Consider the following 19,595-nt stretch of genomic DNA (forward strand, 5'->3'; position numbering starts at 1 on the left):
AAATTCGAAAGATTAGCCCGTGTAAGGTAGGTGGGCCAGCGTCAATCAGTGGAAAGTCCTTAGGAGCAGAACTGAGTCTTCCCCAAACAAGAAGAAGGTCCACCTTTGGACAGGAGCTTCAGTGAGTGCCTCAGTAAAAGCGGGTTTCATGTAAGGACAGCAGGAAGCTTAGAGGGGTGGGCTGAATTAGGAGATAGGGATTGACATACATACACTATTGATACTATGCACAAAATAGATAAGAAATCAGAACCTACTGTATAGCACAGGGAACTCTACTCAATGCTCTGTGGTGACTGAAATAGGGAGGAAATCCAAAAAAGAGGGGATATGTGTATACATATAGCAGATTCACTTTGCTGTACAGTAGAAACTAACAACATTATAAAGCAACTATACTCCAGTAAAAATAAAATAAAAAAAAAAAAAGACAGCAGGAAGCAAGAAAGAACAGGAAGAAACTCAGCCATGGACAGCCTCAGGGAGAGTTGGAAAGGCTTTCCATATGCAGTATAACTCTGGCAATCTGATTTTCTTAACACACCCTCACCCAATAGCAGGTGTCTGCTGCTGCCCAGTCTAACATTCTGCTATAATGATGACTCAGTCACTGGCTTATTTCTGATGTTCGTAACTGTCTCTCCTACTAAACTCTTCAAGAGAACATCACCAGTCAAGGTAATGGCCTTTCAGGGGAGCTAAAAGCTTTCATGTTCCTGATTTCCCCTCATGTCAGCTCCCTTATTCCAGCCCTTCTCATGCTACAGCAAGAAGGAGGAATAAAAACCTGGATGGTGATATTTGAGAACAGAGTTTGGGCTACAATTTCTATGACTGAAACTTTTAAAGAAGTAATAGATTAGCTTAATTTGGTGTGGCCCATAATTGTCCTCAATTCATGGGACTGATAACATAGCAGGGCCAGCTCTCTCTCTCTCTTTTTTATTTTTAACATTTTTTTTATTTTTTACAATAAACTGCATATATTTAGAGTGCATAGTTTGGTATCCCAGTCTCCCAATTCGTTCTGCCCCCAATCCTCCCCGCTTTCCCCACTTGGTGTCCATATGTTTGTTCTCTACATCTGTGTCTCTATTTCTGCCTTGCAAACCGGTTGATTTGCACCATTTTTCTATAGTCCACATATATGTGTTAATATACGATATTTGTTTTTCTCTTTCTGAGTCACTTCATTCTGTATGACAGTCTCTAGGTCCATCCATGTCTCTAAAAATGTCCTAGTTTCATTGCTTTTTACAGCTGAGTAATATTCCATTGTATGTATGTACCACATCTTCTTTATCCATTCATCTGTTGATGGACATTTAGGTTGCTTCCATGTCCTGGCTATTGTAAATAGTGCTGCAATGAACATTGGAGTGCATGTGTCTTTTTGAATTATGGTGTTCTCTGGGTATATGCCCAGCAGTGGGATTGCTGGGTCAGATGGTAGTTCTATTTTTAGTTTTGCAAGGAACCGCCATACTGTTTTCCATAGTGGCTGTATCAATTTACATTCCCATCAGCAAAGCAAGAGAGTTCCTTTTTCTCCACACCCTCTCCAGCATTTACTGTTTGTAGATTTTCTGATGATGCCCATTCCAACTGGTATGAGGTGATACCTCATTGTAGTTTTGATTTGCATTTCTCTAATAATTAGTGATGTTGAGCAGCTTTTCATGTGCCTCTTGGCCATCCGTATGTCTCCTTTGGAGAAATGTCTATTTAGGTCTTCTGCCCATTTTTTGATTGGGTTGTTTATTTTTTTGATATTGAGCTGGATGAACTGTTTATATATTTTGGAGATTAATCCTTTGTCTGTTGATTCATTTGCAAATATTTTTTCCCATTCTGAGGGTTGTCTTTTCGTCTTGCTTGTAGTTTCCTTTGCAGAAGCTTTGAAGTTTCATTAGGTCCCACTTACTTATTTTTGTTTTTATTTCCATTACTCTAGGGGGTGGATCAAAAAAAAATCTTGCTGTGATTTATGTCGAAGAGTGTTCTTCCTATGTTTTCCTCTAGGAGTTTTACAGTGTCTGGCCTTCCATTTAGGTCTTTAATCCATTTTGAGTTTATTTTTGTGTATGGTGTTAGGAAGTGTTCTAATTTCATTCTTTTACATGTAGCTGTCCAGTTTTCCCAGCACCACTTATTGAAGAGGTTGCCTTTTCTTCATTGTATATCCTTGCCTCCTTTGTCATAGATTAGTTGACCGTAGTTTATCTCTGGGCTTTCTATCCTGTTCCATTGATCTGTATTTCTGTTTTTGTGTCAGTACCATACTGTCTTGATCACTGTAGCCTTGTAGGATAGCCTGAAGTCAGGGAGCCTGATTCCACCACCTCCGTCTTTCCTTCTGAAGATTGCTTTGGCTATTCAGGGTCTTTTGCATTTCCATACAAATCGTAAAATTTCTTGCTCTAGTTCTGTGAAAAATGCCACTGGTAATTTGATCAGGATTGCATTGAATCTGTAAATTGCTTTTGGTGATATAGTCATTTTCACAATGTTGATTCTTCCAATCCAAGAACATGGTATGTCCCTCCATCTGTTTGTGTCGTCTTTGATTTCTTTCATGGTGTCTTATAGTTTTCTGAGTACAGGTCTTTTACCTCCTTGGTTAGGTTTATTCCTAGGTATTTTATTATTTTTGTTGCAATCATGAATGGGATTGTTTCCTTAATTTCTCTTCCTGATCTTTCATTGTTGGTGTATAGAAATGCAAGAGATTTCTGTGTGTTAATTTTGTATCCTGCAACTTTATTAAATTCATTGATTAGCTCGAGTAGTTTTCTGGTGGCATCTTTAGGATTTTCTATGTATAGTATCATGTCATCTGCAAACAATGACAGTTTTAATCCTTCTTTTCCAATTTGGATTCCTTTTATTTCTTTTTCTTCTCTGATTGCTGTGGCAAGGACTTCCAAAACTATGTTGGATAGTAGTGGCGAGAGTGGACATCCTTGCCTTGTTCCTGATCTTAGAGGGAATGCTTGCAGTTTTTCACAATTGAGAATGATGTTTGCTGTAGGTTTGTCATATATGGCCTTTATTATGTTGAGGTAGGTTTCCTCTATGCCCACCTTCTGGAGAGTTTTTCTCATAAATGGCTGCTGAATTTTGTCAAAAGCTTTTTCTGCATCTATTGAGATGATCATGTGGATTTTATCCTTCAGTTTGTTAATATGGTGTATCACATTGATTGATTTGTGTATACTGAAGAATCCTTGCATTCCAGGGATAAACCCCACTTGATCATGGTGTATGATCCTTTTAATGTGTTGTTGGATTCTGTTGGCTAGTATTTTGTTGAGGATTTTTGCATCTAAATTCATCCGTGATATTGGTCTGTAGTTTTCTTTTTTTGTAGTATCTTTGGTTTTGGTATCAGGGTGATGGTGGCTTCATAAAATGAGTTTAGGAGTGTTCCTTCCTCTGCAATGTTTTGGAAGAGTTTGAGAAGGATGGGTGTTAGCTCTTCTCTAAATGTTTGATAAAATTCACCTGTGAATCCATCTGGTCCTGGACTTTTGTTTGTTGGGAGATTTTTAATCACAGTTTCAATTTCATTACTTGTGATTGGTCTGTTCATATTTTCTGTGTATTCCTGTTTCAGTCTTGGAAGGTTATATCTTTCTAAGAATCTGTCCATTTCATCCAGGTTGTCCATTTTATTGGCATATAGTTGCTTGTAGTAATCTCTTATGGTGCTTTTTATTTCTACAGTGTCCATTGTAACTTCTCCTGTTTCATTTCTAATTTTATTGATTTGAGTCCTCTCCCTCTTTTTCTTGATGAGTCTTGCTAGAGGTTTATCAATTTTATTTATCTTCTCAAAGAATGAGCTTTTAGTTTTATTGACTTTTGCTATAGTTTTTATCTCTATTTCATTTATTTCTGCTCTGCTTTTTATGATTTCTCTCCGTCTACTAACTTTGGGTTTTGTTTGCTCTTCTTTCTCTAGTTTCTTTAGGTGTAAGGTTAGATTGTTTATTTGAGATGTTTCTTGTTTCTTGAGGTAGGATTGTATTGATGTAAACTTCCCTCTTAGAACTGCCTTTGCTGCATCTCATAGGTTTTGGATCATTGTGTTTTCATTATCATTTGTCTCTAGGTATTTTTTGATTTCCTCTTTGATTTCTTCAGTGATCTCTTGGTTATTTAGTAGCATATTGTTTAGCCTCCATGTGTTTGTGTTTTTTACAGTTTTTTTCCTGTAATTGATTTCTAATCTCATAGTGTTGTGGTCAGAAAAGATGATTGATACAATTTCAATTTTCTTGAATTTACCAAGGGTTGATTTATGACCCAAAATGTGATCTATCCTGGAGAATGTCCCATGTGCACTTGAGAAGAATGTGTAATCTGCTGTTTTTGGATGTAATGTCCTATAGATATCTATTAAATCCAGCTGATTTATTGTGTCATTTAAACTTGGGTTTCCTTATTAATTTTCTGTCTGGATGATCTGTCCATTGGTGTAAGTGGGGTGTTAAAGTCCCCCACTATGATTGTGTTACTGTTGATTTCCTCTTTCATAGTTGTTATTATTTGTCTTATGTATTGAGGTGCTCCTATATTGGGTGCATATATATTTATAATTGTTATCTCCTCTTCTTGGATTGATACCTCAATCTTTATGTAGTGTCCTTTCTTGTCTCTTGTAACATTTTTTATTTTAAAGTCTATGTTATCTGATATGAGTATTGCTACTCCAGCTTTCTTTTGATTTTCATTTGCATGGGATATCTTTTTCCATCCCCTCCCTTTCAGTCTGTATGTGTCCCTAGGTCTGAAGTGGGTCTCTTGGGGACAGCATATATATGGGTCTTGTTTTTGTATCCATTCATCCTGTCTGTGTCTTTTGGTTGGTGCGTTTAGTCCGTTTACATTCAAGGTGATTATCGAGATGTATGTTCCTATTACCACTTTCTTAACTGTTTTGTTGTTGTTTCTGTAGGTCCTTTTCTTTTCTTATGCTTCCCACTTAGAGAAGTTCCTTCAGCATTTGTTGTAAGGCTCGTTTGGTGGTGCTGAATTCTCTTAGCTGTTGTTTGTCTGTAAAGCTTTTGATTTCTCTGTCGAATCTGAATGAGATCCTTTCTGGGTATTCTTGGTTGTAGGCTCTTCTCTGTCATCACTTTAAATATATCGTGCCCTTCTGGCTTCTAGAGTTTCTGCTGAGAAATCAGCTGTTAACCTGATGGAAGTTCCCTTGTATGTTATTTGTCATTTTTCCCTTGTTGCTTTTAATAACTTTTCTCTGTCTTTAATTTTTTGTCAATTTGACTACTACATGTCTTGGCATGTTTCTCCTTGGGTTTATCCTGCCTGGCACTCTCTGCACTTCCTGGACTTGGGTAGCTATTTCCTTTCCCATGTTAGGGAAGTTTTCAACTATAATCTCTTCCAGTAATCTCTTCCAGTATTTTCTCAGGTCCTTTCTCTCTCTCTTCTCCTTCTGGGACCCCTATATTGTGAATGTTTGTGCATTTAACATTGTCCCAGAGGTCTCTTAGGCTGCCTTCAGTTTTTTTCATTCTTTTTTCTGTATTCTTTTCTGCATCAGCGGTTATCACCATTCTGTCTTCCAGGTCACTTATTCACCCTTCTGCCTCAGTTAATCTGCTATTGGTTCCTTCTAGTGTATATTTCATTTCAGTTATTGTGTTGCATATCTCTGTTTGTTTGTTCTTTAATTCTTCTAGGTCTTTGGTAAACTTTTCTTGCAACTTTTCGATCTTTGCATCCAATCTTTTTTCAAAGTCCTGGATCATCTTCACCATCATTATCTGAATTCTTTTTCCAGAAGAGTGCCTATCTCCTCTTCATTTAGTTGTTTTTCTGGGGTTTTATCTTGTCCCTTCATCTGGTACAAAGTCTTTTGCCTTTTCATTTTCTCTGTCTTTCTGTGGCTGTGCTTTTCAGTTCCACAAGATGAAATACTGCTAATACTGCTTGATTCTGCTGTCTGCCCTCTTGTGGAGGCAGCTGTCTAGGAGGCTTGTGGGTGCTTCCTGATGGGAGGGACTAATGGTGGGTTGGGCTGGGTGGGTGGAGCTCAGTAAAACTTTAATCTGATTTGGTGGGTGGAGCTCAGTGACACTTTAATCTGCTTGTCTGCCAGTGGGTGCGGCCGTTTTCCCACCCTGGTGGTCCTTTGGCTTGAGGCAACCTAGCACTGGAGCTTACAGGCTCTTTGGTGGAGCTAACAGTGATTCTGGAAGGGCTCACACCAATGAGCACTTCTCAGAACCCCTGCTGCCAGTGCCCCTGTCACCTCAGTGAGCCACAGCTGCCCCCCACCTCTGCAGGCAACCCTCCAACACCAGCAGGTAGGTCTGGTTCAGTCTGCTATGGGGTCACTGCTCCTTCCCCCTGGGTCCTGGTGAGTACACTTTTTTGTGTGCCCTCCAAGAGTGGAGTTTCCATTTCTCCCAGTCCTGTGGAGGTCTTGCAATCAAATCCCGCTGGCTTTCAAATTCTGATTCTCTGGGGATTCCTCCTCCTGTTGCTGGACCGCCAGTTTAGGAAGCTTGACGTGGGGCTCAGAACCCTTAGGACTTCTGTTGTATAACTGTTCTCCAGCTTGTGAGTCACCCACGCAGCATTTATGGGATTTGATTTTAATGCGATTGCGCCCCTCCTACCATCTCATTGCGGCTTCTCCTTTGTCTCTGGATGTGGGGTGGTTTTTTTTTGGTGAGTTCCAGTGTCTTTCTGTCGATGGTTGTGCAGCAGTTAGTTGTAATTCCAGTGCTCTTGCAAGAGGGAGTGAGCGCACATCCTCCTACTCCGCCATCTTGATTCTTCTGTCTCTCTCTCTCTCTCTCTTAATTTCTTCTTCTAGCATTTTTCCTCTACTCTGCTTGAACAGTAAGAGGTCTAGAATTATTCATAAACTGAAATTGTTTTCTTCATGCCACTTTTGAAAGGCTCCTCCTCTCCTATTGGACCACCATGCCTGGGGCTACTGGATTAACCTTTGAAGATCTGGATTCTTGGGCCAGGTGTGGTATGGACACTGAGAGCAGCATGCTCTTCTGTAATACGAACACAGCTGAGCAATCACTATGTTGCAGGCATTAGGAACCCATGCTAAATGCTTTCCTTGCATCTTCTCATTGAATCTTCACAGCAAACCCTTGAAAGTGGAGGGTCTAGTTATTCTCATGGAAGGAAGGACAGAGCTTAGTTTGAGACTACTTGAGCTTGCTTAGGAGTGGGAAAATGATAACCTCCATGTGCTTCCTCCTGGCTCCTTCCCGATATTTAGAACAAAATCTCCAGCTAATAAAGAGTGATTTCACCTATATTCTCTTGTATATGTTTCAGAACTTCACCAGAAGAAATAAATGTTCAGGAACTCCAGATAAGTACTTCCACATAACTTGCCCAAATATCTTATGATGGTCCCCCTCATTGTGGGTTTTTTTTTTTTTCTTTTTTCTTTTTAGCTTACTCTTTCTAGCAAGTGGCACACTTGTGCTGAAAGAAGCAGAAGAGAAGCTGGGTTTTGAGATGGAGCTATAAATCCATGCCTGCCAGATAAGTGATGGCCTTTCTGTTCTGGTGATGCTCTGACTCTCCATGTAATGAGGATATTTTCCAGAGGAACCTGGGACAGCTTTTCAACTTTGCATCTGATACCTATTTAACCACAGCATGCTGTGTTTACATGGAAATGCCCTACATCTTTCTGATGTACTAGCAAGTGTTCTGCACGGGATGGGCATATGTCCATTTTAAGAACGGACTGACCTTCACTATGACTAAAAAGTTAGAACAAATTCCATAGCGCAATGATGGAGATGACTTCTTGCGTATGTGCAGTCATAACTTATGGCATACATCACCAATTTGGATTAGAAAATTATTAAAAGCTGAATGCTGGTGACTTTGCCTCAACTTACTGGTATGCTACATCTTTCAGCCTAAGTTCTCTCCTTAAAGTAGCTTCTTTCCTACTTGGAAGAGTGGGTTGTTTCAGCAGACTTTCAAGAGTGCTATAAGCTCCTCTCCAGTACATCTGTGTGCTTGATAGTCTACCAATTGTGGGCAAAAAAATAAGATAAAAAAAGAAAAATATTACTACTCAAGTGCCGTGCTCAAGATGGTTCCTACAGGTTTAGGAGAGCTGATTATCAAGTTTCAGGAACTTTGCAAACTAGTTAAAATAGTCATTATTAAAAATTGTTACATATATTTAAAATTTGATATTATATTAAAATCAAAACAACTTCAAGACAATCATTTACTAATTATTTTAGTGCAAGTTACTGATAACTAGCTCTTGAGGTTATTTATAACTATTGTATCTATAAGGTAGAAATATAGTCTATAATGGTATGCTAGCGTGCATCTCTTCCCAGTCAAATCAGTCACAACCAGTGGTTCTTAAACTTTAGGTGCATCAAAAATACCTGAAGGCTTGATATTGCTTTTTTTACACAGAGGTTGCTGGGCCTCACAACTACTGATCTGAGAGAGGACTTGAGAATTTGCAATTTTAAGTTCACAGACACTACTGATGTTGCCCCTGAGGTGGCCCTTTAAGAACTACTAGTTCACTAAACTAGCCCATGAGATAATCCTTATTGTCTCGATTTGAAGATGGAGAAACTGATTTGTAGAGTTCAGGTCCCACATTCATTTACACCTAAAAAATATATGTAATTATTTAAGCCTCAAACATGTATTTTCTGGAGGTTCCTCAAAAAATTGGAAATAGAGCTACCATGTGATCTTGCACTTCCACTGCTGGGTATTTTTCAAAGAAAACAAAAACACTAATTTGAAAAGATATCTGCATTCCTATGTTCATTGCAGCAATGTTTACAATAGCCAAAGTGCAGAAACAACCTAAGTGTTCACGGATGGAGAAATGGATAAAGAAAATATAATGGCATATCAATACAATGGAATATTATTCTGCCATAAAAGAATAAAACCCTGTCATTTGCAACAACATGGATGGTTGTCAAGGGCATCATGCCAAGTGAAATAAGTCAGACAGAAAAAGACAAGTACCTTATGATCACTCTTATAGATAGAATATATATATTATGTATATATATTAAACAAATCGAAGCTCATAGATACAGAAAACAGGTTGGTGGCTGCCAGAGGTGGGGATAGGGTGGTGGAAGAAATGGGTGAACTGCTTTTGTTTAGTCTAAAAAATTGGGAAAAAAACCCAGCAATAGTGTATTTAGAATTATAATAACTCAGCAGTGAAAATCCAAAGGCTAGTGGCAGAAGGTCTGTACATCAATGCCAGCTGTTGGAACCACTGACTCATACACACTCTCTGTTTTCCAGATGGTCTTCTTAGATCCCTCGTAGAGGAGAATTCATTACACATGGTGCTTTTGTAAGCAAATCTAAGGTCTTATGTGTAAAATGAACACTGTATTAATGAAAGGGAAGAGAATAAAAGAGGATGAGACCTTTTATCAAAGCCCTAAACATATATATTTTAATTTACTCTTATACTGAGTGAATCAGAGATTGAAGGGGGCACCATCTGAGTTCCAATAGTTTCTAGATGGTATCTCCGTCTTTATTTTCTTCTTAATTAGTCATATTTCTTGATAAAGCAGCTATATTATGAGAGGAACGTCTTAAAGTATGAATGCCGTAATTCTCAAGTTCAAATAAAGTTGAACAAATAATCTGAAAAAAAAACCATATATTTTCATACTACAGCTGATTCCTGACCACAGTAATACTCTGACACAGAAAGCTGGAGTTATTGCTGTAGCAAATTATCCAGACAGTAGTAAAATATCAGTGTGACATTTTGATGACATAGATACACAATTTATATGCTTATCTGTAAATAACTAAAGTTCTTAGGCTTTTAATCTGTCACTTATTGGGCCATCCCTCTATGTTTGGTGTTTTACACTTATTGTAATTGTCCTGAAATTCGGTTATTTCTCTCCTTTACAAACGACGAAACCAAGGCTCATGGATATTCACGACTGCCCACAACATTTGTTATGTGATTACTATCTAAAGACTAAAATTGATTTTACACTGACCTGCTACAGAGTCTAACTTCCTATCACAAAATACTTCAAGTCCAAATACAGAATAATATACATGACCAATAATTCAGAAGGACTTCCATTCTCTCAGGCCACTGCTAGCCTTAAAGCAGGCGCCACTGGCCTTCTAATCTTCCTCCGTGGAATCACCATGTAATTTTTCAGCCTTTTTTTGTTTTTTTCACATGTTTGTGAATTCTTTTCTTACAATCATGGGCCGACAGTCAGTGATTTTCTAGCAGCACTCAACAATGACGCCTCAGTACAATCAAGCATTATTTAAATTCCTGGGGAGAAAAAAAAAACATGTGGCATAAAATTCAAGCTCTCCTTTACCACTCAAGCTAATAATATCTCAACCTTCAATCAGATCCCAGACATCAGAGATCAAAAGTGTGTGTAGATGATTTTCTTTTTAAAGAGACAGATTTTAAAGGACAAGCCACAGAGAGAGGAAGAAAAATTAACACAGATGCTAAAATGAAGACTTTGTTTGTCTCAAATATTTCTATGCAAACCAGAATATGAAATGGTGAGGTGGTCATGTATTCAGGACGGTGGGAGGCACAGAACAAGGTGAAAACACTGACCCATGAGAAGTCACAATCTCATAGCAAAACATGACAGAGATTTCTACCTGGTGTAGTGCAAGTCAGACTCAGACACAAGAGGCTATGTGAAAGGGGTCTGAAAATTCACATAGTTTTACCAAGATAGTAAGAATATGTGTGGGCTTATATTTTTACACTCTTATTTCTCAGTCTTCTTTTAAGGAAAAATGATAAGAAAGGTGTGAAATTGTGTTGATCATAAGAAATACTATTTGTGCTTTGTCCCAGTTTCTGGCACAGAGTTTCTAAATCCATTGGAATCTCCCCTAAGAGACAAGAGAGTTCAAGGTGGCTTTTATTATGTTAATGCAGTGACTTTTGGGAAAGCACCTACATTACTGAAGGAAGGAAGCTGGTTGCTAGAAAAACCAACCACTGGATTAGAAGACTGGGACTTTCAGTATCCCCACCTCTTCCTCCTACAGAAAGGAGAGAGGGGTTGTAGGTTGAAGCAATTGCTAAGGGCCAATGATTTAATCAATCATGCCCATGTAACAAAGCACCTATAAAAATCCAAAAGGATAAGGTTTTAAGAACTTCCAGTTTGGTGAACATGTGGCGATGTGGGGTGAGTGGTGCACCTGGAGAGAGCATGGCACCTCCTCCCCCTTTCCGTGTACCTTGCCCTGTGCATCTCTTTCATCTGGCTTTTTCTGAGTCATATCCTTTCATAATAAACTGGCCATCTAGTAAGTAACATGTTTCTCTAACTTCTGTGAGTCACTCTAGCAAATTAATCAAACACAAGGAGGGGGGTCCTGGGAGTTTCTGATTTATAGTTAGTTGGTCAGAAGCACAAGTAACAACCTGGATTTGTGATTAGCATCTGAAGTGGGGAAGAGGCAGCCTTGTGAGACTGAGCCCTTAACCCATGGGATGTGATGCTACCTCCAAGTTTATAGTGTCAGAATTGAGTTGAATTGTAGGACATCCAGTGGGTGTCCAATAATTGCTTGGTAGTATATGGGAAACCTCCCTCCCATGATTGAGTATGGAATTGTTCACTGGTGTCAGAATCTAAAAAGGAAAAAATGAACTGTATGTGAGTAGAGAGGAGGAAGTCACCAAACCAACTGATGTGGAAAGGTCTTCAGAATGGACTCCAAAGACATTGGAATTAGTTTTCAAAATGTACCAGAAGTAAACTTGCAGAAAATCAAGATCATTTCATTCTCATGAAATGGGAATAAACATGAAGAGGCAAAAGTATGAGTCCAGGGGTGGGAGAAAAGTCTTATTTTGCCAGCACAGTGGTCTCAGAACTCTAATCATGCCATTTACACATTTCTGCTTCACTTACTACTACTTGTGCTCACATTTAATATTCTATTTATTTAATCTAAAAATATTTAAAATGAGATTGTGTCACTAAAATGAATAGAATAAGTGTCTTTCCATGTAAATAGAAAAGCCCTTATAAAAATAAATCCAATAAAATTTTGGTGGAATGAAATGATTTCCAAAGGGCTCCCATCTCCTGGTCTCTGATGATGATCAAGGTCATGCCCTTCTCCTGCCTCCCACCCCACTTCTCTTTTTTACAAGAACTGAAAAATAGCATTTGAAATTATATTTCAGGCCAAATGCTGTTTCTTGCTAGTAAGGCTACTTAAAACTAAGCTTTCTCGCCTCATACGTCTTCTTCTACAATGCAAAGAATTGCTCAAAAGTATCTTCTGTATATCCAGCAGTGCCATGTTGCAGAAGCATTGAACTAGAATATAAGATAGGTGAATCGGAACAAGGAATCTCCAAAAATGAGCCTCAAAATGATGTAAGAGCAAAATTGCCCATGACCTTTAATTTCTTGTTAAAGATAAAAAACCATCAGGCATTTGCTTATAAATATCCTAAATTAATGCCCACTTCATTTATATATGGTATGACACATTTTTTAAACTATTCACTCTTTCCACTCTTTTCACCTGGTTTGAAAATACAGAGACATGAGTGTTTGGGCATTTTTTTGAAAATCACTAATATATCATTCCTGTTTGATTTTTTTTTTTGGATTCAATCATCTTTATTAACCTATCAATGTTACATTTTATACATAATATCTAGTCTTCTCAAAGGGATCTACTTTAGTACATCATGTTAATAGTAAAAAGCCAAAGTAAGAAGGCTGAACTTCAACCTAGCATTTTAACATCCTCTGGGCAAGGCAAGCTAGAAAGTCAATCACTTTGCACACATGTAAGAGTAGTGTTCCAAAATAACTAGGAAGCTGCTACAATTTTAAGCAGGGGAGGAAAAAAAAATTTCATTTTGGTCTTTTTTTCTTCCAGCAAATTAGACTTTCAATTAACAGCAACAACATCATAAAAAAATGCTCCGCTTTTTAAATTTCTGAACTTCAATACAAATTAAAATAGTAATATTGGCGTCTTTTGGGAGGCAAACAGCTAGCAGCTACATTCATCAGTGTAACTGAGCCTCTTTATCGATAACCTGGTCCAGGCTGGGTATAGCCCTGACCAAAAGAAGGACGGCTACGTGCATAAGGGTTAGACCCACTCGGAAGAGGGGTCATGGTACTTCCAGGAGGTGGAGTGAAACCTGGTCTTGGTTGATAAGCCCCGGGTTGGCGTAGAGCCATTCCAGGTTGTGAGGCAGGGGCCACTGTGTAACTGGTGGGCTGAGAAGTTTGGGTAGTGTAAGTTTGTGGAAGGTAACTGCTCGCCTGGTACTGCTGCGGCGGTTGAGCAGGCAGTTGCTGAGGCTGACCAGAGAAGGCAGGCGCCGGTGCCTGGGAAGCTGGTTGTTGGCCGTATCCCTGGAACTGCTGAGGTTGTTGGGGTCCAGTCTGCTGACTATAGCCTGCTGAATACTGGATACCGTACTGCTGCGTCGGCTGCGGGGGCGCCTGTGGCTGCTGAGTGCCGTAGCACGCCTGCTGAGGGTACTGCTGGTACATCTGACCTTCGCTCTGACCTGCTTGAGTCTGAGCTCCTGTATATGGTGGCGGCTGTGGCTGAACTCCTGGTGGGTGAGCTGCGGAGGAGGAGGAAGCAATGCTGTCGGGAGTTCCTGAACGGTCTTCTGCAGGAGCACTGGGTGGCCCTTTCATGGTGGACTCCAGGATGTTCTATATGTATATAACTCTAGAGAAAGACGGTTTCCCGAGGCCGCCGCTGCCGCCCCTCCGCGGGTCTCCGCTGATCCGACTGGCGCGAGGCCGCCACCGTGGGGCGTTGAGGGAAGGCTGCGGTCACGGCCCACTCGGCTGCGCTCCGCGAGCACCGCACCTCGCTGGCAGGCTCGCGCGGGCCCCGGCCAATCGCACGGACTCACCAAGCCTAGGCGAGAGCTCGGGCCCAGGACATGGCAGGTGGGGAAAGAAGAGGGGCGGGAACAAGAAGAAAATCTGTCCTCTCGCTCCACCTCACAGCGAGCAGGCCCCCTGTTTGATTTTTTTTTTTTTTTTTTTTTTTTTTTTTTTTTTTTTTTTTTGGCACACGGGCTTAGTTGCTCCGCGGCATGTGGGATCTTCCTGGAGCTGGGATCGAACCCGTGACCTCTGCATTGGCAGGCGGATTCTTAACCACTGCGCCACCTAGGAAGCCCCCCCTGTTTGATTTTTAAGGAAAACTTTTTTATCCTTCATTTGTTTGTTCCAGATTTAAATCTAATCCACGTTGGTGCATCTCATGGGGCCAGAGAAATCTTTAGATATGCTCTAGTCTTCGCGTGGTTTTCAACATGTGCAGAAATAGTAAGTACAAGAGAGTGAGTAACTTTATAAGGAGCATCTATTATGTGAAAACACAGTAACAATAGTTTATCTCTTGATATGAGCACATAATTACTATTTAGTAAATGATTGGGCTGATTAAGTTATTATTTTTTATTAATGGCTGAGGAAAACGTCCCTCTACAGAAAAACATATTTACAAACTGATGTGACCGATTAACGTTTGCCACATGAAAAATAAAATATTTCCCCATTTCTGTCCAAGAAAAGAACACCTCAAACTCCTTGAATTGATTTACAAGAATCATTTCCAAGTCCAGCTTCTACAACTGAGGAAAAAAAAAACTTGAAAGAAGTGAGAAATCTGAGTTAAGTTTTCTTCTCATCAAGATTTGGTAGATTTTCTTTAATGGCAAACCATTAAATAATGCACAAATAGCAAAATAACAATGCAAGAAGTTTCCTTTAAGAAATGATAATCAACCATGTGTTTGCACATGAACTTTACAGCTGACTACCCTCTACAGTCCATAGAATTTCAGATCTTCAGTTTTATTCAAATTTCCTATGGAGTGTTTAAGTGATGGATGTGTCTGGGACATTTTAACCAATCTTCCAGGCTCCATCTGCCAGGCCATCTGGATTCTGCATCCACAGAGAACTACTTGGTGAATGATTATAGACATGATTTAAAAAAAAAAAAGAAAAGAAGAAAGAAAGAAAATAATGAATTGCAACATAAATACGAATGAAACTAAAATCATTTTTACATTCTTACATAAAAGGAAAAAGTTGAAAAGTAGGGAGGAGAAATGCATTTTTTTGTTGTTTTTTCTTCCATCAGTCACATGAATTACAATAAGTGCCTGACCTTTTTCCATAAGATGTTTAAATGGCAGCTGTTATGGCTACAGTATACCACTCGATCAAAAGCTCTTGAGGACAATAGTTTGTTTTGCAAAGGTCATGGTCTGTATATACTTGTGAATGTGTTCAAAAGGCTTACCAACTAAATATACAAGATTTTCATTGAGAATAAATTATATAACAGCTTTCAAATTAAATCTAAGCCAGGAAATCTACAGGGAATACTGTAAGAGAACTTTGAAAATCCATCTCACAGTTTGTAAAGAATACTTTTTTAAAACAAGTTAACTTGAATTAATAAGAAATGTAGGGGCTTATATTAAATGATTTACTAAAATTACTTATATAGAAACAAGCTACTGGTTAAATCTTACATCATATATAATATAAATATAAAAAAGTAGAAGTATTTAAATATAAGAATAGGCAACTACTGGCAGAAAAATAGGAAAGAAGAAGTGTTAGGGTCTTGTCACCATGTTTCCAACATCATATCTCTTCTTAACTCCAATATTGATGAGGAAGCCCCAACACTTGTAGTTTATGTCAACATTAGAATATTAAAGTCTAGAATAAATTGTGTGGGTAACACTAACTGATTGGTCTTTCTAGAAACTGGGGGGGGGGGTGTTTTATTTGTATTTGGAGGTATAATTTTTATAGGATAAAATTCTTCTTTTTGAAGTATACCATTTGGAAAGTTTTGACAAATATATACAATTGTGTAGTGACCACAGCAATAGATATGTCAATTTCATCAACATGTAAAGTTTCCTTCTATCCCTTTGCAGTCAATTCTCTCTCCCCACTCTTGCCATTTGACTTGGTATTTATGTTCCCTATAGTCCTGCCTCTTCTAGAATGTTACATAAATGAAAACATTCAATAGGTAGTCCCCTGTGCCTAACTTCTTTCAGTTATCATGATGCTTTTGAGATTTATCCACGCTGTTGTATGTATTAGTAGTTTGTTCTTTTTTATTGCTGAGTCCATCCCCCAAATTAGATGCACCAGCAACTGTGAACTCATTCAACACTTGATGGACTTGAGGATAGCTTCTAGTTTGGGTGACTAGTTGCCATGAGTATTTGTATACATTTACCTTTGGTCATAATTAACTAAAAAGCAGGATTACTGTATCATATGGTAAGCACGCATTTAACATTATAAGAAACTGCCAGTTCTTTCCAATGTAGCTTTACCGTTTTGAATTCTCACCTGCAATTCGTGTACATTTTAGTCACTCCCACACCCTCATCACCACTTGCTATTCTCATTGTTTTTAAGTGTTGGCCATTCTACCAGATGTGTAATACCAATCAAAATCCCAGGCCGGGAGAAAAAAGATGGTGACGAAGTAGAGGGACGTGAAATGCATCCCTCTCCACAGATGCATTGGGAATGCACCAAAGGACGCAATAATTCCCACAGAGAACCAGCTAAACACCAGAAGACGACCTTGGACACCAGAAAGGACTGCAAGGATCCCGACATAACCGGTAGGGAGGCATCTACGACGGCTCAAAGAGGGTGAAGCGGCGGAGCTGTGGCAGACGGGAGGGAGTGAGAAACATACAGAGGGTCCGCACCGCAGCTCAGCCTTCCCGGAGGGAGACGTGGATCCACAGATGAACACAGGGTCTGGGAGGGGGAGCGTGGGAACCAGAAAGCCGGTTCAGGGTGAAAAACATTGTTGCCAGTAAGGTGACAGACCGAGAGGACAGGAAGGAAGAGGTCCGAGGTGAGGAGTGCCCGTCCCTGAGAGCTGCCTGGCCATGATGGCGGCTGGAGGCTGCAGGCTCATGGGCGGGGGAGAGGAGCCACGCGCATAGCCTCTCTCTCTCTCTTTCGGACCTCTGCAACAGGCAGTGGAGAGACGCCCTGTGGGCCACCCAAGGCACTCAGGGATAACAAGTACCCTCAGGCACTCGGGCGTGGCTGGATTAAAACCCCTTGGAACACCAGCAGCAGGGAGGCTGCCGAGGAAAAAAAAACCGGGAGAGAGGCCCAACTCTAAGACTTTCTGTTTACACCTGAGCCACCGACATCCCTCTGCAACAGGCACCTCCAAGCCCGACTGAAAAAACAGTGAGCCACTGCTCACTCACTCCTAGGGAAAGGAGCCACTATTGTACCCTCTCCCTCCCCACACACCAAGGCTTACGGACGAACAATACAGGAAGCTCTGCTGGTCACAGAATAATGCAAAAAAACCCAAGGTGAGTAGGACACTTACAGCTGAGACTCTAAGGAAACAGAAATATTCGTATCAATCCTATTGAACTAGGTCCATTCTGGGATCAGTTCTGGATTTTTCTTTTTCCTTTATTAATTACAATCTTAGTCCTAAGGGATCTACAAGTTTTATAACATAATTTTTTAATGATATTTTTTATTCTATTTTTATTTTTTCTCCTTTTTATATACTTCTATTTCTAGCTAAGTTTTTGGTAGTACGGACAATATATCTCTCATACTTTCCTTTCATCCCTATCTTTTATACATTTCTATTCCTTTCTTTTTATTTGCATATTTCCAATCACACTACGCTCTTCTGTTCCCCTTTCTTCCATCCATTTTTAGTTTATTTTATCTTAACATACTTATAAGCAACACTATCGATCTGCTCAGACTCCTTGCCCTATTCTCCAGATGACGCACCGCCTTGGTATTTAATATTAGGTTTTTGTCTTTATCTTAGTTCTTAGTATAATTGTCTAATTTCATTCTGAGAATCTCCATTCTCTCTGGTGGTACTCTAGCTCTTTTCTATATTTGATCCTAGCTTACAAAATCTCCCTGGATTAGTGTTTGTATGTGTAAGGTGTTATTTGTTTGTTAGTTTGCTTTTGCTTTTGTCTCTGATTTGTTCTGTTTCAGTTGTCAATTTCTGTTGGGTTTCTCTTTGAATATCTGATAGCACACTGGGTTTCTGTCAGGTCTTTCTAGAGCCTTATGTCCTAATGGATTCAGTAATTGTGTGTCTTATACATGTATGTGTTTCCTAGACTTAGTATTTGTTTAACCCAACACTTGGCCATTAGTCTGAGGCTTGGACAGTCTTCTATAAACACCTCTATAGCCAGGACAAGCAACCCCAAAAGTTTGGACAACCATGAGGAAACAAAGAAACACCATGCAGGCAAAGGAGCAGGAAAAAAACCCACAAGACCAAATAAATGAGGAGGAAATAGGAAAAATGCCTGAAAAGGAATTTAGAGTAATGATAGTAAAAATGATACAAAATCTCGATAACAAAATAGAGAAAGTACAAGAAACAGTTCATAAGAACTCAGAAAAACAAACAGCAATGGATAACAAAATAACTGAAATTAAAAATACTCTAGATGCTATAACCAGCCGAATGACTGAGGCAGAAGAATGAATGAGTGAGTTGGAAGAGAGAATGGGGGAAATAAATGCCACAGAGCAAGAAAAAGAAAAAAGAATAAAAAGAATAGAAGACAGTTTCAGAGACCTCAGTGATAACATTAAGCATACCAACATTCGAATTATAGGCATCCCAGAAGAAGAAGAAAACAAGAAAGGGTCTGGGAAAATATTTGAAGAGGTTATAGTGGAAAACTTCCCCAACATGGGAAAGGAAATAATTCACCAAGTCCAAGAAGCAGAGAGAGTCCCATACAGAATAAACCCAAAGAGAAACACACCAAGGCACATATTAATCAAACTAACGACAATTAAACACAAAGAAAAAATATTAAAAGCAGCAAGAGACAAGCAACAAACAACATATAAGGGAAAAGCCATAAGGATAACAGCTGACCTTTCTACAGAAACTCTGCAGGCCAGAAGGAATGGCAGGATATACTGAACGTCCTGAAAGAGAGAAACCTACAGCCAAGAACACTCTACCCAGCAAGAATCTCATTCAGATTTGAGGGAGAAATCAAAAGCTTTCCAGACAAGCAAAAGTTAAGAGAATTCAGCACCACAAAACCAGCCTTACAACAAGCGCTAAAGGAACTTCTCTAAGTAGGACACACAAGAAAAGGAAAACACCTACAAATACAAACCCAAAACAGTTAAGAAAATGGTAACAGGAACACACATGTCAATAATCACCTTAAATGTAAATGGATTACATGCTCCAACCAAAAGACACAGACTGGCTGAAGGGATACAAAAACAAGACCCTTCTATATGCTGCCTACAAGAAACCCACTTCAGACCAAGGGATACATATAGACTGAAAGGAAAGGGATGGAAAAAGATATTCCATGCAAATGGAAGTCAACAGAAAGCTGGAGTAGCAATACTCATATCAGACAAATTAGACTTGAAAGTAAAGACTATTAAAAGAGACAAGGAAGGACACTACATAACGATCAAGGGATCCATTCAAAAAGA

At 39.4% G+C, this 19,595-nt stretch overlaps 1 protein-coding gene across 1 annotated transcript; it reads right to left on the bottom strand.

Moving 5' to 3' along the window:
• Positions 1-13,103: 13,103 nt before the first annotated feature.
• On the bottom strand, positions 13,104-13,733 carry LOC130859196 (protein TFG-like). Its single transcript, XM_057746498.1, has one exon. It carries the CDS (start codon positions 13,731-13,733, stop codon positions 13,104-13,106), a length of 630 nt encoding a protein of 209 aa, XP_057602481.1.
• Between the last annotated feature and the right edge of the window lie 5,862 nt (positions 13,734-19,595).

The sequence above is a fragment of the Hippopotamus amphibius genome, chromosome 8 (genome assembly GCF_030028045.1).
Source record: "Hippopotamus amphibius kiboko isolate mHipAmp2 chromosome 8, mHipAmp2.hap2, whole genome shotgun sequence".
Classification (NCBI taxonomy): Eukaryota; Metazoa; Chordata; class Mammalia; order Artiodactyla; family Hippopotamidae; genus Hippopotamus; species Hippopotamus amphibius.